The 19,721-nt window shown below is 51.5% G+C and overlaps 1 protein-coding gene across 7 annotated transcripts in view; it reads left to right on the top strand.

Moving 5' to 3' along the window:
- mark2b (MAP/microtubule affinity-regulating kinase 2b) overlaps positions 1–19,721 on the top strand; it is a 220,077-nt gene that overhangs the window by 138,070 nt on the left and 62,286 nt on the right. For all 7 annotated transcript variants that reach the window (XM_059955397.1, XM_059955396.1, XM_059955401.1 and 4 more), the window contains 4 exons: positions 161–226; positions 825–895; positions 8,240–8,296; positions 11,770–12,006. In XM_059955397.1, coding sequence (XP_059811380.1) covers positions 161–226; positions 825–895; positions 8,240–8,296; positions 11,770–12,006 — 431 coding nt within the window. The remainder of the gene's footprint in view (positions 1–160; positions 227–824; positions 896–8,239; positions 8,297–11,769; positions 12,007–19,721) is intronic.

Raw genomic sequence — 19,721 nt, 5'->3', positions numbered from 1 at the left:
GGGAGAGATAAGAAATCAGCCATGATGGAGTGGCAGTCTGGACTCGATGGGCCGAATGGTTCTGTCTTGTGGGCTGAGGGTCTTTACCTCCAACAGAGGTTTGAAACTTTACCTGTGACACTTTCTTCTTTAACCCTGGTTTTATTCCCCTCTCTTGCAGTTAAATTATTTGAGGTTATTGAAACAGAGAAGACACTGTATCTAGTAATGGAGTATGCCAGTGGGGGTGAGTATCTCAGGGGGACGCGAGCAGTGGGCGTGCGAGAGACGAGGGAGGCTAACTCAATGCCTGTCGCTCCCAGTCTTGGCCTCGTGCTGCTCGGAGACTCCAATGCGGAAGGGCGCCTGCCTGCGGGTGTTGGGGAGGGTCTCCCCTTCCTGTTGTGTGTCCCAATGAGGGGTCACGACCTGAAACGCTGGCTGCCTGGCCTGCTGGTCTCTCCCTACCGCCCCTGCATTTTGTGTGTGCAAGGGTACCGTCCCTCATGTATAATCTGCAGAGCAGGCAACGTGGCCCACGAGATCCAGCACAGTAAAAGGCCCTACTAGACCAAAGAGATCGTGCCGCCCAGTTACACTCGCGCGTCCGGTTGACCAGGAGGAAAGCCACACTCACCACCTCCTTACAGAGGGCGGCAGGATTGAACCCCGGTCGCTGATCGTGCAGCGTTGCACTGTGAAGCTCCCATCCGAGTACTACCGCAGGCCCAAACCTGCCCAGCTTCCGAGATCACAGCGCTAGCGGGACGCCCCCACCCCACCCCATGCGTCTCGCAAGATCTTGCGTTCAGTTTCCGCTGCTAACTCTCCACGTCGTCCTGCAGGGGAGGTCTTTGATTACTTGGTTGCGCATGGAAGAATGAAAGAGAAGGAAGCCAGAGCCAAATTTCGACAGGTAAGCCGAGCAGGGGCGTACCACCCTCCGGGGCTGGTGGGAATGCAAAGGAACCGGAGCCAGAGTCAGGTTTAATATCATCGGCATATGTTGTGAAACCTGTCGTCTTTGTGGCAGCACTACAGTGAAGTACATAATAATAGAAAAAATGTGAATTACAGTAAGTTTAGATGTAAGTTAGATGTGCAGTAAATTTAGTTAAATAAGTAGTACAAAAATAGAAATAAAAAAGTAGTGAGGTAGTGTTCACGGGTTCAATGTCCAATCGGATGGCAGAGGGGAAGAAGCTGTTCCTGAATCGCTGAGTGTGTGTCTTCAGGCTCCTGTACCTCCTCCCTGATGGCAGAGGGGAAGAAGCTGTTCCTGAATCGCTGAGTGTGTGTCTTCAGGCTCCTGTACCCCCTCCCTGATGGCAGAGGGGAAGAAGCTGTTCCTGAATCGTTGAGTGTGTGTCTTCAGGCTCCTGTACCTCCTCCCTGATGGCAGAGGGGAAGAAGCTGTTCCTGAATCGCTGAGTGTGTGTCTTCAGGCTCCTGTACCTCCTCCCTGATGGCAGAGGGGAAGAAGCTGTTCCTGAATCGCTGAGTGTGAGTCTTCAGGCTCCTGTACCTCCTCCCTGATGGTATCAATAAGAAGAGGGCATGTCCTGGGTGATGGGGGTCCTTAATGGTGGACGCTGCCTTTTTGAGGCATCCCTCCTTGAAGATGTCCTGGAAATCTTCAAGGAGAGGCAAGTACCTGTGATGGAGCTGACTAATTTCACAACTCCCTGCTGCTTACTTCGATCCTGTGCAGTACCACCCTCCCCTCCATTTCAGACGGTGATACAGCCAGTTAAAATGCTCTCTGTGGTACATCTGTTGAAATTTGTGGGTGTTTTAGGTGACAAACCAAATCTCCTCAAACTTAATGCTGTGTCCCTCCCCACCACTGAGCACATCCACAAGGAACGCTGCTGCAGGAAAGCAGAATCCATCATCAAGGACCCCCACCACCCAGGCCGTGCTCTCTTCTCGCTGCTGCCATCAGGTAGAAGGTACAGGAGCCTCAGGACTCACACCACCAGGTTCAGGAACAGTTACTACCCCTCAACCATCAGGGAGAAGGTACAGGAGCCTCAGGACTCACACCACCAGGTTCAGGAACAGTTACTACCCCTCAACCATCAGGGAGAAGGTACAGGAGCCTCAGGACTCACACCACCAGGTTCAGGAACAGTTACTACCCCTCAACCATCAGGGAGAAGGTACAGGAGCCTCAGGACTCACACCACCAGGTTCAGGAACAGTTACTACCCCTCAGCCATCAGGCTCCTGAACCGGCGTGGATAACTTCCCTCACCTCAGCTGTGAACTGCATCCACGACCTACGGACTCGCTTTCATGGACTGTACAACCCGTGTTCTCAGTTTATTTATATGTACATATTTTTTATTTATAAAATTTTTCACATTGTTTGTCGATCTTTGTAAGACCAGAAGAAGATAGATAGTCAATGCCTTTAGTCTTTATACCATAGTGCATGACCATACATTTCCTGACACTGTATTCCATCTGCCACTTCTTTACCCATTCTCCCAATCTGTCCCAGTCCCTCTGCAGACTCCCTGCTTCCTCAACACTACCTGTCCCTCCACCTGCATTTGTGTGGTCTGCAAACTTGGCCACAAAACCATTAATTCCGTCATCCGGATAATTTCCACAAAGCAGTGGTCCCTGTGAGAACATGACTCCTTTATTCCCACTCGTTGCTTCCTTCCAGTCAGCCAGACTTTTATCCACGCTGGTATCTTTCCTGTGGTACCCCAGGCTCTGTATTTGGCAGATCGATACCAGCTTCCCCTGGTTCAGCTCCTTTCCTATCCTCATCAGTCTGTATCCTTCCCTCTACCTGCACGGAGCACCCATTTCAAAAGTTCAAAGAAAAATAACGAACGATACATAAAGTCGAACAAGCGATGTGCAGAAGAAGACAAACTGCAAATACAAATAACACTGAGAAGAGGAGTTTGTAGAGTATTTGAAAGTGAGTCTGTCGATCGTAGAATCAGATTAGAGTTGAGGTGAGTGATGGTTTAAGAGCCTGATGGCTGAAGGGTGATAACTGTCCCTGAAGCTGGCGGTGTGGGACCCAAGGCTTCTGTACCTCCTGCCCGATGGTAGCAACGAGAAGAGGACATGGTCTGGATGGTGGGGATTTTTGATTGCTGGTGCTAGTTTCTTGTGGCAGTCCTCCTTGTAAAGGTGCTCAGTGGCGTTAAGGGCTTTTCCTGTGAAGGACTGTGCTGGATTCACCACTTTCTGTTCTTGGGATTTGATGTTCTCTACCAGGCCGTGATGCAGCCAGTTAGGATGCTCTCCACTGTGCTACTGTGGACCTCAGTCCTTTCTTCTGTCTACCTCTTCCCTCCGCCACCTAACTGTCTGTTCTCTAACCGCTGTTGTACTGACATTTCCCATTCAAGTTTCCCATGTAAGCAGTCACAGTGCAGTTACAGCGCCTGCCCACAGGGGGTCTCTGTGATGTCACTTTCGCCCTGTTGTATTTGAATTTGAATTTATTTAATCTTGCATCTGTCCCACAACGTGAGGGAGTAAAAGCTTCGCGTTATGACTCTGTCGCAACGTACAGACCTGTGAACTTATGCCTAATGGCTTGTAGAAGGAAGCTGTCCCGGAGCCTGTTGGGCCCGGCTTTAATACTGGAGTCCCGTTTGCCAGACGGGAGCAGCTGAAACAGTTTATGGTCGGGGTGACCAGCGTCCTCGATGATCTCCCAGGCCTTTTTTTCTGCACCTGCTGCTATAAGTGTCCTCAATGGAAGGAAGTTCACATCCACAGATGCGCTGGGCTGTCGGTACCACACCCAGCAAAGCCCTGCGATCGAGGTTGCTGCAGCTCCCGCACCAGGCGGTGGGTGATACAGCCAGTCAGGATGTTCTCAATGGTGCCCCTGTAGAGGGTCGCCTGTGATGGAAGAGACGCTGTTGTGCTTCTTTCTGGCACACAGCCAGTGTGAACAGTCCAGGTGGGATCTTCAGTGATGTGTATACCGAGGAACTTGAAACCACTCACCCTCTCAGCCCCAGTCCCGTTGACGTTGACTGGGGCGAGCCTGTCTCTGTTCCTCCTGTCATCCACAATCAGCTCTTTTGTTTTTTGGGACTTTGAGGGCGAGGTTGTTATTCTGGCACCACGGTGTCAGGATGTTAACCTCTCCTCTGTAGACTGTCTGCTCACCACTAGAAATAAGCCCGATCAATGATGTGTCATCTGCGAATTTCATCAGCAGACCGGAGCTGTGTGTGGCAGTACAGTCGCGGGTGTAAAGGGAGCAGAGGCGGGGACTCGGGACGCAACCCTGGGGGGGCCCATCCTTACCACTGTCGGCGATCCGATCGGAAGTCTAGGATCCAGCTGGGGCGCCGGCCGACGTCTCTGAGCTTCCTGCCTAGTTATGGTGTTGGATGCTGAACTGTGTTCCAGGAACAGTGTTCCCACATCTGTATTCCTCTCCTCCAGCTGAGTGAGGACGGTGGGTAGTGCCGTGGCGTCATCGGTAGACCGGTTACGTTGGTAGGCAGGTTGTAGGGGGTCCAGTGCGGGTGGTAGCATGCTGCAGGTGTAGTCTTTAACCAGTCCCTTAAAGCGTTTGCTTTATAATTGAGTTAAGTTTCAAAGCTAATGTCCAACTTATTGCCATCCGCACAAGTATGTAACTAGTGTGCCCAGACCTTGTGTATGTTATATCTTTTCAGTTACCGAGTTACTCTGCTGAGCTGATCAATACTCTTATTTGTTTCCCAACCACCTTCCTATTTTAACCAATATACAGTACCGTGAAAAATTCGTAGGCACATACAGGCAGTCCTGGGTTACGAACGAGTTCCGTTCCTAAGTCCGTCCTTAAGTCAGAACAGGTACATCCGGTATTATTTAGTGTCAGTTAGTCAAACGTTTTAGTATATAGTATATATTTTACCTTTCTATGCATATAAAACACTTAAGTAAAGTATGTATTTCAATAATTAAACCACTGCGTTGCTTAGTAATAATTATAGCTATCATCGGGGCAAGGCCTTTCACATGCTCCATTATTCTCACTTTATCCTTCAAAATTGTTCTGATCATTGACCGACTATAGCCTAATGCTTTTCTAATGACCGATGGCGTTTCACCTCTTTCCAATCGCTTTATTATTTCCGCTTTATTTTCAATCGCGATCATTTTCCGTCAACGGAACAGAAACACTGTGGATTCAGCAGCAGCCGCGTGCGGCAGGGCCTGAGCTCCCCCGGGTCCTAAAGTCCACCCACACTGAGACTGGTTAAATGGGACAAGTGGGGGCAGTACTGACTGGAATAAGGGAGGTCAGGGTATATCTTGCTGAGAAAAATTTAAGCTAAGTACAAAGTTGCATGCTGAACATTGTGTTAATGGCGGATGGCGTTCTCCTTCCTCGAGCCAACGAGTTTTTAATATAATAGGCTTTATGGCAGGCTGTTGATAAGTACGAGTTGTTTGTAAGTCGGACATTCGTAACTCGGGGAATAGCCAGGGTGCCTTTTGTACAGTAATTTTATGTTGCCACAAAAAAAACAAATGTGCTGACATATGTGAGTGATAAACCAGATTCAGAAACGGGTCTCTATTGTGGCCTGAGAATGGGGGGTGGGTGGGAAAAGGAGAAGGGAGCAGGAAGCACCAGAGAATTACATAATGATCAATAAACCAAATACTTGGGATCAACTGACCTTGCCTGGTGTTGGAGACTGGCTGTGTTTGCACCTGTGCCACTCCTGCCCCTGGCACTGCTTCTCTGCCCCCTGTCCCGCAGCGCTCCACCCTCGCCATTTACAAACTCTCCCTCTCTCCACTCCACGTGGCCAAATACAGTGCTGTGCAAAGGTCTTCAGCCTACGTACGTGCTTAAGACTTTAGCGCAGGACTGTACGAGTTGACATGCAGTTCAGTGCACAGCACTGTTACTGACACTGTCATGAATGATGTGTACTGGGTGGTAGCAGGGTCCTCAGAAGTCTCTCAGCCTGGGGGAGGAAGCTGTTACCCAGCCTAACAGTCCTTGTTCTGATACTGCGGTACCTTCTGCCCAGCCGTAGGAGTTCGGAGATTGCAGGCTGGATGGCTGACAACCCTGAGGGCTCTGCGAACGCAGCGCTTTGGGTGTATGTCCGGGGTGGTGGGGAGGGGCTCCGGAGCCGTCCTCACACAGACGCGCACGGGTTCTGATACACAAGAAAATTACGATTTCTCGCCAAAGCAATCTCCGTGCTGCTGTACTGAGGTACCGATGCGGGCTGTTCTGGTTGGTTCAAGAACCGAATGGTCAAAGGGTGTTACATCGATAGCGAGCAGGGCCATTCTGTTGAAGGGGAAGGATACGGCAGCCCCTGGTCTGTCACAATGGTTCTCTCAAGTGATGCTGTGTCTTAGTTTGGAGAAGATTAGCCGTACCTTTGAATCTCTGTTTGATTTTGAGAAAAGATGGGGCTCATTTGCTCGTTACTATCATCCGAGTTAATTGATAGGTTTCCTCCGCAATCTAATTGTAAATTTTGGTATTTTTCTTGCTGGCGGTTTGGTGTTTATCTTCAGAAGCTTTTTGTGCCTCAAGGGTCTTTTTCTCACTTTGCTTTGGTAGGGGTTTTTTGTCACCGAATTTTTCAGTCTTTAAAACGACGTTTTTCTTCCTTGAGACCTTGTGAGTGTTACCTTGTATTCTTGTTAATTTTGGATGATGATAATAAAAGGATTTGAGAAGAAAGAATGGTCGAAGGGAAGTAGCTGTTCCTGAACCCAGTGGTGTGGGTCTTCAGGCTCCTGCCCGATGGGACTGTGAGAAGATGAATGACCCGGGAGGTGGGGATCTCTGATGATGGATATTACCCTCCTGAGGCAGCCCCTCCTGGAGATACCGATGCTGGAGTGGGATGTGCCCATGATGTACTGGACTGAGTCCATCATCCCCTCCGCATTTCAGTTGCGGTACCACATTGTAGGCATCTAGTTGTGCCCTAGAAGCCATTTTCCCACGGCATCAGCCACTTGAGTTAGGAGACCACAGTACTTGCCTGTAAATCCCTGCTGTCCAAGCGGAATACAGGGTCTTGCTCCTCCTGCCTCTCTGTGGCAGGGGTGGCTGTGGACATGGGAATGGGAATGAGGAGACACTGATAAATTCTGCCGTTTCACAGGAGGATGAAGCCTCCGGTAACTCATGCAAACTTCTGAGTATTCTGACTGATTGCAACCCGGCCTGGTGTGGAAGCATCAGCGTTCGGGAACCGGGAAGTCTACAGAAAGTGATGGATACAGCCCAGTCCATCACAGGCAATTCTCTCAACATTGTTGAGCACATTTACACAGAACACTGTCACACGAAAGCAGCATCCACCGTCAAGGGCCCTCACCACCCAGGCCATGCCCTGCTCTCACTACTACCGTCAGGTAGGAGGTACAGGAGCTTTCAGTCTCACCCTGCCAGGTTCAGGAACAGCTATTACCCCTCAACCGTCAGGCTCCTGAACCAACGTGGGTAATTCCCCTCACCTCAACTCTGAGCCTACAGACTCTACACCTTATGTTCTCAGTATTGTTCATCTTCCTCATTTGCACATCGGTTGCTTGTCAGTCTCCGTGTGGATTTTCATTGATCTTCTGTTTGTTTATTTTTCTGCTAACAGGGAATGAAGCAGCTGGGAGGGGATAGGTAGAAGAGGCAGAGGGCAAGGAAATGACTCTTAGGGTGGTAGATGGTGACATAAGTGTACTTGGCTGATAGATTGTCCTGGTCCTTAAGAAAGGCGCACCTGAAGAAGTAAGACCATAAGACATAGGCTGTTGGGCCCATCGGGTTTTCACTGCCTTGTTTGGCTACGTGTTCCACGTTGGCTGGGGAGTCTGGACGGCGTACTCTGCATCGTATTTCACGGATCCTCTCTTTGGGTTTGTTGATTTGATGCGAGTGGGGCTGAGCCCCAAGCTGCAGTGTCACCAGGGCTGTGGGTGTGCATCAGGACCCTTCTATTCCGTGAATGTGTACTTGTGTGTGACTGTTGGGAATGTGCTTTGCACTTTGACCCCAGAGTGACGCAGCCCAATTTGGCCATGTTTGTGGGTGTTCCATGGTTAAGCGGCAATTAAACTTGAATTGATTGATTTCGGAGTGTTGTCAAGTTGCCACGTCTCTCATAATACGCCAAGGAGTTCTCCTGTGACCCTGTCCACTGAGCAACTGGTATCTCGACCAGCCCGGGAGGCGTGTGTGGGGAGATGAGGAAGGTGCGGGCTGTTAATCTGATGTCTCTCTGGTTTTGTTTTCTAGATAGTGTCTGCTGTGCAGTACTGTCATCAGAAATGCATTGTTCATCGGGATCTGAAGGTGAGCAACGTACGCTCGACAGTGCACCCACTCTCGGATCAACAAGCTTGACTTGTCCGTCACACCTTATCTTCACAGTCGGTGGTGGGGGAGATGGGGGATGAAGTGAGACACTGGGAGGTGATGGGTGAGACCAGGTGAGGGGGAAGGTGGGAGGGTGGGGGAGAGGGGGGATGAAGTGAGACACTGGGAGGTGATGGGTGAGACCAGGTGAGGGGGAAGGTGGGTGGATGGGGGAGAGGGGGGATGAAGTGAGACACTGGGAGGTGATGGGTGAGACCGGGTGAGGGGGAAGGTGGGTGGGTGGGGAAGAGGGGGGATGAAGTGAGTCACTGGGAGGTGATAGGTGAGACCAGGTGAGGGGGAAGGAAGGTGGGGGAGATGGGGGATGAAGTGAGACACTGGGAGGTGATAGGTGAGACCAGGTGAGGGGGAAGGAAGGTGGGGGAGATGGGGGATGAAGTGAGACACTGGGAGGTGATGGGTGAGACCAGGTGAGGGGGAAGGTGGGTGGATGGGGGAGAGGGGGGATGAAGTGAGACTCTGGGAGGTGATGGGTGAGACCGGGTGAGGGGGAAGGTGGGTGGGTGGGGAAGAGGGGGGATGAAGTGAGTCACTGGGAGGTGATAGGTGAGACCAGGTGAGGGGGAAGGAAGGTGGGGGAGATGGGGGATGAAGTGAGACACTGGGAGGTGATAGGTGAGACCAGGTGAGGGGGAAGGAAGGTGGGGGAGATGGGGGATGAAGTGAGACACTGGGAGGTGATGGGTGAGACCAGGTGAGGGGGAAGGTGGGTGGGTGGGGGAGAGGGGGGATGAAGTGAGACACTGGGAGGTGATGGGTGAGACCAGGTGAAGGGGAAGGTGGGTGGGTGGGGGAGAGGGGGGATGAAGTGAGACACTGGGAGGTGATGGGTGAGACCAGGTGAGGGGGAAGGTGGGTGGGTGGGGGAGAGGGAGGATGAAGTGAGACACTGGGAGGTGATGGGTGAGACCAGGTGAGGGGGAAGGTGGGTGGGTGGGGGAGAGGAGGGATGAAGTGAGACACTGGGAGGTGATAGGTGAGACCAGGTGAGGGGGAAGGTGGGTGGGGAGAGGGGGGGATGAAGTGAGACACTGGGAGGTGATAGGTGAGACCAGGTGAGGGGGAATGTGGGTGGGTGGGGGAGAGGGGGGATGAAGTGAGACACTGGGAGGTGAAGGGTGAGACCAGGTGAGGGGGAAGGTGGGTGGGTGGGGGAGAGGGGGGATGAAGTGAGACACTGGGAGGTGATAGGTGAGACCAGATGAGGGGGAAGGTGGGTGGGTGGGGGAGAGGGGGATGAAGTGAGACACTGGGAGGTGATGGGTGAGACCAGGTGAGAGGGAAGGTGGGTGGGTGGGGGAGAGGGGGGATGATGTGAGACACTGGGAGGTGATAGGTGAGATCAGATGAGGGGGAAGGTGGGTGGGTGGGGGAGAGGGGGATGAAGTGAGACACTGGGAGGTGATGGGTGAGACCAGGTGAGGGGGAAGGTGGGAGGGTGGGGGAGAGGGGGGATGAAGTGAGACACTGGGAGGTGATGGGTGAGACCAGGTGAGGGGGAAGGTGGGTGGATGGGGGAGAGGGGGGATGAAGTGAGACACTGGGAGGTGATGGGTGAGACCGGGTGAGGGGGAAGGTGGGTGGGTGGGGAAGAGGGGGGATGAAGTGAGTCACTGGGAGGTGATAGGTGAGACCAGGTGAGGGGGAAGGAAGGTGGGGGAGATGGGGGATGAAGTGAGACACTGGGAGGTGATAGGTGAGACCAGGTGAGGGGGAAGGAAGGTGGGGGAGATGGGGGATGAAGTGAGACACTGGGAGGTGATGGGTGAGACCAGGTGAGGGGGAAGGTGGGTGGATGGGGGAGAGGGGGGATGAAGTGAGACTCTGGGAGGTGATGGGTGAGACCGGGTGAGGGGGAAGGTGGGTGGGTGGGGAAGAGGGGGGATGAAGTGAGTCACTGGGAGGTGATAGGTGAGACCAGGTGAGGGGGAAGGAAGGTGGGGGAGATGGGGGATGAAGTGAGACACTGGGAGGTGATAGGTGAGACCAGGTGAGGGGGAAGGAAGGTGGGGGAGATGGGGGATGAAGTGAGACACTGGGAGGTGATGGGTGAGACCAGGTGAGGGGGAAGGTGGGTGGGTGGGGGAGAGGGGGGATGAAGTGAGACACTGGGAGGTGATGGGTGAGACCAGGTGAAGGGGAAGGTGGGTGGGTGGGGGAGAGGGGGGATGAAGTGAGACACTGGGAGGTGATGGGTGAGACCAGGTGAGGGGGAAGGTGGGTGGGTGGGGGAGAGGGAGGATGAAGTGAGACACTGGGAGGTGATGGGTGAGACCAGGTGAGGGGGAAGGTGGGTGGGTGGGGGAGAGGAGGGATGAAGTGAGACACTGGGAGGTGATAGGTGAGACCAGGTGAGGGGGAAGGTGGGTGGGGAGAGGGGGGGATGAAGTGAGACACTGGGAGGTGATAGGTGAGACCAGGTGAGGGGGAATGTGGGTGGGTGGGGGAGAGGGGGGATGAAGTGAGACACTGGGAGGTGAAGGGTGAGACCAGGTGAGGGGGAAGGTGGGTGGGTGGGGGAGAGGGGGGATGAAGTGAGACACTGGGAGGTGATAGGTGAGACCAGATGAGGGGGAAGGTGGGTGGGTGGGGGAGAGGGGGATGAAGTGAGACACTGGGAGGTGATGGGTGAGACCAGGTGAGAGGGAAGGTGGGTGGGTGGGGGAGAGGGGGGATGATGTGAGACACTGGGAGGTGATAGGTGAGATCAGATGAGGGGGAAGGTGGGTGGGTGGGGGAGAGGGGGATGAAGTGAGACACTGGGAGGTGATGGGTGAGACCAGGTGAGAGGGAAGGTGGGAGGGTGGGGGAGAGGGGGGATGATGTGAGACACTGGGAGGTGATAGGTGAGATCAGATGAGGGGGAAGGTGGGTGGGAGAGGGAGACACTGGGAGGTGACAGGTTCTGATGAAGTGTTCTGGTATATTTAAAGTTGAGATTGGTAGGTTCTTAATTAGTCAGGGCATCAAAGGTTACAGGGAGAAGGTAGGAGACTGGAGTTGAGAGGAATAATAAATCAGCCAGGATGGAATGGGCGAGCAGATTCGATGGGCTCAATGGCCTGATTCCGCCCCTTTGTTTCATCGTTTTTGAGGCCCCTTGAAAAGTTTGGGGTTAAGAGAGTCACAAAATGAGCGACTAAATTTTTTGAATCATGTGGGGGTATAAGATCTCTTGAAATAAGAGGGGGTATTTCTCTGAAACGAGGGGTAATGGTTTCTTGCAATGGGAGGGGGATGTAAATGGGTCCTTTGAAGCGAGTGGGGGTAATGGCCAGGGTGTTGTGGGGAACTGTGCAAGCTGACTTTCACATGCGTGCTTCCATTGGTCTGGCTGCTGATGGACGTGCCAATCCCTTCCTGACTTTGTGTGCCTCCTCCCCTCCCAGGCCGAGAACCTGCTCCTAGATGGGGACATGCACATCAAAATAGCGGACTTTGGCTTCAGTAATGAGTTCACGCTGGGGAGTAAACTGGACACGTTCTGCGGGAGTCCTCCCTACGCTGCTCCGGAGCTCTTCCAGGGCAAGAAGTACGACGGGCCAGAGGTGGACGTTTGGAGTCTTGGCGTGATCCTCTACACCCTCGTTAGCGGCTCGCTGCCTTTCGACGGACAGAACTTGAAGGTACCTGGCCCAGCTGAGCCGGGCATCTCCCAGTCTCTCTCTGGAGCTCAGGATCTGCAGTCAGAGCACGAGTGCTGTCTGATTTTCTTTTCCAACTGCTGCTTCTGTGTCCGACTTTCCCATCACCGCCTCTGAGGCACCACTGTGTGGCCCTTCAGCCCGTTGCATCCATTCCGACCCTTTTGCAAGATTCCTATCAGGTTCTCCGCCACCAACCACCACCGCATTTTCTAGTGGCTGACTAACCCACAACCCCATGCGTTGTTAGGTTGTGGTAGTGAACAGCAGAACCCGGGAGAAACCCACACGGTCACTGGCAGCATGTGGAAACTGCAGACAAACACAGAGACAGAAATACTGACACAGAGACAGAAACACCGACACAGACAGATACAGAAACACCGACACAGACAGAGACAGAAACATCGACACAGACAGAGACAGAAACATCGACACAGACAGAGACAGAAACAGCGACACAGAGTCAGAAACATCGACACAGACAGAGACAGAAACACCGACATAGACAGAGACAGAAACATCGACACAGACAGACAGAAACATCGACACAGACAGACAGAAACATCGACACAGACAGAGACAGAAACATCGACACAGACAGAGACAGAAACAGCGACACAGAGTCAGAAACATCGACACAGACAGAGACAGAAACAGCGACACAGAGTCAGAAACATCGACACAGAGACAGAAACACCGACATAGACAGAGACAGAAACATCGACACAGACAGACAGAAACATCGACACAGACAGAGACAGAAACATCGACACAGACAGAGACAGAAACAGCGACACAGAGTCAGAAACATCGACACAGACAGAGACAGAAACATCGACACAGAGTCAGAAATATCGACATAGACAGAGACAGAAACATCGACACAGACAGACAGAAACATCGACACAGACAGAGACACTGTCACAGAGACATAGACATAGACACTGACACAGAGACAGAGACAGAAACATCGACACAGAGACAGAAATACCGACAGAGACAGAGACAGAAACACCGACAGAGGCAGAGACAGAAACACTGACAGAGAGACAGATAGAGAAACACCGACACAGACAGAGACAGAAACACCGACATAGACAGAGACAGAAACACGGACACGGACAGAGACATCGACACAGAGACAGAAACACCGACAGAGAGACAGACAGAAACACCGACAGAGAGACAGACAGAAACACCAACACAGACTGAGACAGACACCGACACAGAGACAGAAACACCGGCAGAGAGACAGTCAGAAACTCCGACACAGACAGAAACACTGACACAGGCTGAGAGAGACACTGACACAGAGACAGAAACACCGACAGAGAGACAGAGACAGTAACACTGACACAGAGCAAGACAGAGACACCGACACAGAGACAGTAACACTGACACAGACTGAGGCAGAGACACCGACACAGAGACAGAGACACCGACACAGAGACAGAGACACCGACACAGAGACAGAGACACCGACACAGAGAGAGAAACACCGACACAGAGACAGAGACACCGACACAGACTGAGACAGAGACACCGACACAGACTGAGACAGAGACACCGACACAGACAGAGACAGAGACACCGACACAGAGACAGAGACACCGACACAGACAGAGACAGAAACACCGACATAGACAGAGACAGAAACACCGACAGAGACAGAAACACCGACACAGACTGAGAGAGACACCGACACAGAGACAGAAACACCGACAGAGAGACAGAGACAGTAACACTGACACAGAGCGAGACAGAGACACCGACACAGAGACAGTAACACAGAGACAGAGACACCGACACAGACTGAGACAGAGACACCGACAGAGAGACAGACAGAAACACCGACACAGAAAGAGAAACACCGACACAGAGACAGAGACACCGACACAGACTGAGACAGAGACACCGACACAGACAAAGACAGAGACACCGACACAGATACAGAAACACCGACAGAGAGACAGACAGAAACACCGACAGAGAGACAGATAAAGAAACACCGACCCAGACAGAGACAGAGACAATGACACAGAGACAGAGTCAGAAACACCAACACAGAGACAGAAACATTGACACAGAGACAGAAACACTGACACAGAGACAGAGACAGAAACACCGACACAGAGACAGAAACACTGAGAGAGAAACACCGACACAGACAGATACAGAAACACCGACAGAGAGACAGACAGAAACACCGACAGAGACAGATAAAGAAACACCGACCCAGACAGAGACAGAGAGAATGCCACAGAGACAGAGAGAGAAACACCGACACAGAGACAGAAACATTGACACAGAGACAGAAACACCGACAGAGAGACAGAAACACCGACACAGAGACAGAAACACCGACAGAGAGACAGAAACACCGACACACAGAGACAGAAACACCGACACAGACGGAGACAGAGACACCGACACAGACGGAGACAGAGACACCGACACAGACGGAGACAGAGACACCGACACAGACGGAGACAGAGACACCGACACAGAGACAGAAACACCGACACAGAGACAGAAACACCGACACAGAGACGGAAACACCGACACAGAGACAGAGACACCGACACAGAGACAGAGACACCGACACAGAGACAGAGACACCGACACAGAGACAGAGACACCGACACAGAGACAGAGACACCGACAGAGACACAGAGACACCGACACAGACAGAGACAGAAACACCGACATAGACAGAGACAGAAACACCGACATAGACAGAGACAGAAACACCGACAGAGACAGAAACACCGACACAGAGACAGAAACATCGACACAGACAGAAACAGCGACACAGAGTCAGAAACATCGACACAGACAGAGACAGAAACATCGACATAGACAGAGACAGAAACATCGACATAGACAGAGACAGAAACATCGACATAGAGACAGAAACATCGACACAGACAGACAGAAACATAGACACAGACAGAGACACTGTCACAGAGACATAGACATAGACACTGACACAGAGACAGAGACTGAAACATCAACACAGAGACAGAAACACCGACAGAGACAGAAACACTGACAGAGAGACAGAGAAACACCGACACAGACAGAGACAGAAACACCGACATAGACAGAGACAGAAACACCGACATAGACAGAGACAGAAACATCGACAGAGACAGAGACAGACTCCGACACAGAGACAGAAACACCGGCAGAGAGACAGTCAGAAACTCCGACACAGACAGAAACACCGACACAGACTGAGAGACACCGACACAGAGACAGAAACACCGACAGAGAGACAGAGACAGTAACACTGACAGAGCGAGACAGAGACACCGACACAGACTGAGACAGAGACACCGACACGGAGACAGAGACACCGACACAGAGACAGAGACACCGACAGAGAGACAGACAGAAACACCGACACAGAGACAGAGACACCGACACAGACTGAGACAGAGACACCGACACAGACAAAGACAGAGACACCGACAGAGACAAAGAGACACCGACACAGAGAGAGAAACACCGACACAGACAGATACAGAAACACCGACAGAGAGACAGACAGAAACACCGACAGAGAGACAGATAAAGAAACACCGACCCAGACAGAGACAGAGACAATGACACAGAGACAGAGACAGAAACACCAACACAGAGACAGAAACATTGACACAGAGACAGAAACACCGACACAGAGACAGAAACACCAACACAGAGAGACAAAAATACCGACTCAGAGACAGACAGAAACACCGACACAGACAGAAACACTGACACAGACTGAGACAGAGACACTGACACAGAGACAGAAACACCGACACAGAGAAAGAAACACCAACAGAGAGACAGACACAAACAGAAACGCCGACACAGACAGAAACACCGACACAGACAGAAACACTGACACAGACTGAGACAGAGACACCGACACAGAGACACCGACACAGAGACAGAAACACCGACAGAGAGACAGAGACAGTAACACCGACACAGAGACAGAAACACCGACAGAGAGACAGAGACACCGACACAGAGATAGAAACACCAATGCAGACAGAGACAGAAACACCGACAGAGAGACAGAGACACCGACACAGATAGAGACAGAGACGCCGACACAGGCAGAGAGAGAAACACCGACACAGAGACAGAAACACCGACACAGACAGGGACAGAAACACCGACACAGAGTCAGATACTCCGACAGTGAGACAGACAGAAACACCAACACAGACTGAGACAGAGACACCGACACAGAGACAGAAACACCGACACAGAGACAGAAACACCGCCACAGAGAGAGGGAGAAACACTGACAGAGACAGAGACAGAGACACTGAAACAGAGACAGAAACACCGACAGTGAGAGAGACAAACACCAACACAGACTGAGACAGAGACACTGACACAGAGACAGAGACAGTAACACCGACACAGAGACAGAGAGACAGAAACACCGACAGAGAGACAGGTAAAGAAACACCGACCCAGACAGAGACAGAGACAATGACACAGAGATAGAGAGAGAAACACAGACTCAGAGAGACAGACAGAAACAGCGACACAGAGACACTAACACCGACACAGAGAGAGATAGAAACACCGACACAGACAGGGACAGAAACACCAACACAGACAGAGACAGAAGCACCGACACAGAGAGAGACAAAAACACCGACACAGAGAGAGAAACACTGACACAGACAGAAACACCGACAGACAGAAACACAGACAGAGACAGAGACACTGACACAGACAGAGACAGTGACACCGACACAGAGCGAGACAGAGACACCGACACAGACACAGAGAAACACCGACAGAGAGACAGACAGAAACACCGACACAGAGAGAGAAACACCGACAGAGAGACAGACAGAAACACCGACACAGAGACACTAACACCGACACAGAGACAGAAACACCGACACAGACCGAGACAGAAGCACCGACACAGAGACAGAGAAGGAAACACCGACACAGAGACAGAGAGGGAAACACAGACACAGACAGAGACAGAAACACCGACAGAGAGACAGACAGAAACACCGACACAGAGAAACACTGACACAGACAGAAACACTGACACAGACTAAGACAGAGACAGAATCACCGACAGACAGAAACACAGACAGAGACAGAGACACCGACACAGAGACAGTAACACCGACACAGACTGAGACAGAGACACCGACACAGAGACAGAGACACCGACACAGAGACAGAGACACCGACACAGAGACAGAGACACCGACACAGAGACAGAGACACTGACACAGAGACAGAAACACCGACAGAGAGACAGAAACACCGACAGAGAGACAGAGACACCGACACAGAGAGAGAAACACCGACACAGACAGAGACAGAGACAATGACACAGAGACAGAGAGAGAAACACAGACTCAGAGAGACGGACAGAAACAGTGACACAGAGACACTAACACTGACACAGCGAGAGAGAGAAACACCGACACAGAGACAGAGAAGGAAACACAGACACAGAGAGTGAAACACAGACACAGACAGAGACAGAAACACCGACACAGACTAAGACAGAGACAGAAACACCGACAGACAGAAACACAGACAGAGACAGAGACGCCGACACAGACAGACAGAGAAACACCGACAGAGAGACAGATAGAGAAACTCCGACACAGAGACATATAGAGAAGCTCCGACACAGAGACAGAAACACGGACAGAGAGACAGAAACACCGATACAGAGAGAGAAACACCGACACAGAGAGAGAAACACCGACACAGACAGATACAGAAACACCGACAGAGAGACAGACAGAAACACCGACAGAGAGACGGATAAAGAAACACCGACCCAGACAGAGACAGAGACAATGACACAGAGACAGAGAGAGAAACACAGACTCAGAGAGACAGACAGAAACAGCGACACAGACAGAGAAAGAGACAACGACACAGAGAGATACAGAAACACCTACATAGACAGATACACCGACACAGAGACAGAGAAGGAAACACCGACACAGACATAGACAGAAACACAGACACAGACAGGGACAGAAACACCGACAGAGAGACAGATAGAGAAACTCCGACACAGAGACAGATAGAGAAACTCTGACACAGAGACAGAAACACTGACACAGAGAGAGAGAGAGAGAAACCGACACAGAGACAGAAACACTGACAGAGAGACAGAGACAGTGACACCGGCACAGAGCGAGACAGAGACACCGACAGAGAGACAGACAGAAACACTGACACAGAGAGAGAAACACCGACAGAGAGACAGACAGAAACACCGACAGAGAGACAGAAACACTGACACAGACAGAAACACTGACACAGAGACAGAGACACCAACACAGAGAGAGAGACAGACAGACAGAAACACCGACAGAGAGACAGATAAAGGAACACCGACCCAGACAGAGACAGAGACAATGACACAGAGACAGAGAGAGAAAAACACAGACTCAGAGAGACAGACAGAAACAGCGACACAGAGACACTAACACCGACACAGAGAGAGACAGAAACACCGACACAGACAGAGACAGAAACACCGACAGAGAGACAGACAGAAACAGCGACACAGACAGAGAAAGAGACAACGACACAGAGAGATACAGAAACACCTACATAGACAGATACACCGACACAGAGACAGAGAAGGAAACACCGACACAGACATAGACAGAAACACAGACACAGACAGGGACAGAAACACCGACAGAGAGACAGATAGAGAAACTCCGACACAGAGACAGATAGAGAAACTCTGACACAGAGACAGAAACACTGACACAGAGAGAGAGAGAGAGAAACCGACACAGAGACAGAAACACTGACAGAGAGACAGAGACAGTGACACCGGCACAGAGCGAGACAGAGACACCGACAGAGAGACAGACAGAAACACTGACACAGAGAGAGAAACACCGACAGAGAGACAGACAGAAACACCGACAGAGAGACAGAAACACTGACACAGACAGAAACACTGACACAGAGACAGAGACACCAACACAGAGAGAGAGACAGACAGACAGAAACACCGACAGAGAGACAGATAAAGGAACACCGACCCAGACAGAGACAGAGACAATGACACAGAGACAGAGAGAGAAAAACACAGACTCAGAGAGACAGACAGAAACAGCGACACAGAGACACTAACACCGACACAGAGAGAGACAGAAACACCGACACAGACAGAGACAGAAACACCGACACAGACAGGTACAGAAACACCGACAGCGAGACAGAAACACCGACACAGAGACAGAGACAGAAACACCGACACAGAGACAGAAACACCGACACAGACGGAGACAGAGACACCGACACAGACGGAGACAGAGACACCGACACAGACGGAGACAGAGACACCGACACAGACTGAGACAGAGACACCGACACAGAGACAGAAACAGTGACAGAGAGACAGAAACACAGGCAGAGACAGAAACACCGACACAGATGGAGACAGAGACACCGACACAGAGACAGAAACACCAACAGAGAGACAGAAACACCAACAGAGAGACAGAGACAGTAACACCAACACAGACTGAGACAGAGACACTGACACAGAGACAGAAACACCGACACAGAGACAGAAACATCGACACAGAGACAGAAACACCGACACAGAGACAGAAACATCGACATAGACAGAGACAGAAACACCGACACAGAGACAGAAACACCGACACAGA

The sequence above is a fragment of the Hypanus sabinus genome, chromosome 31 (genome assembly GCF_030144855.1).
Source record: "Hypanus sabinus isolate sHypSab1 chromosome 31, sHypSab1.hap1, whole genome shotgun sequence".
Classification (NCBI taxonomy): domain Eukaryota; kingdom Metazoa; phylum Chordata; class Chondrichthyes; order Myliobatiformes; family Dasyatidae; genus Hypanus; species Hypanus sabinus.
Note: the sequence above shows the minus strand (reverse complement) of the source record. Positions and strands in the feature narration are given on the sequence as shown.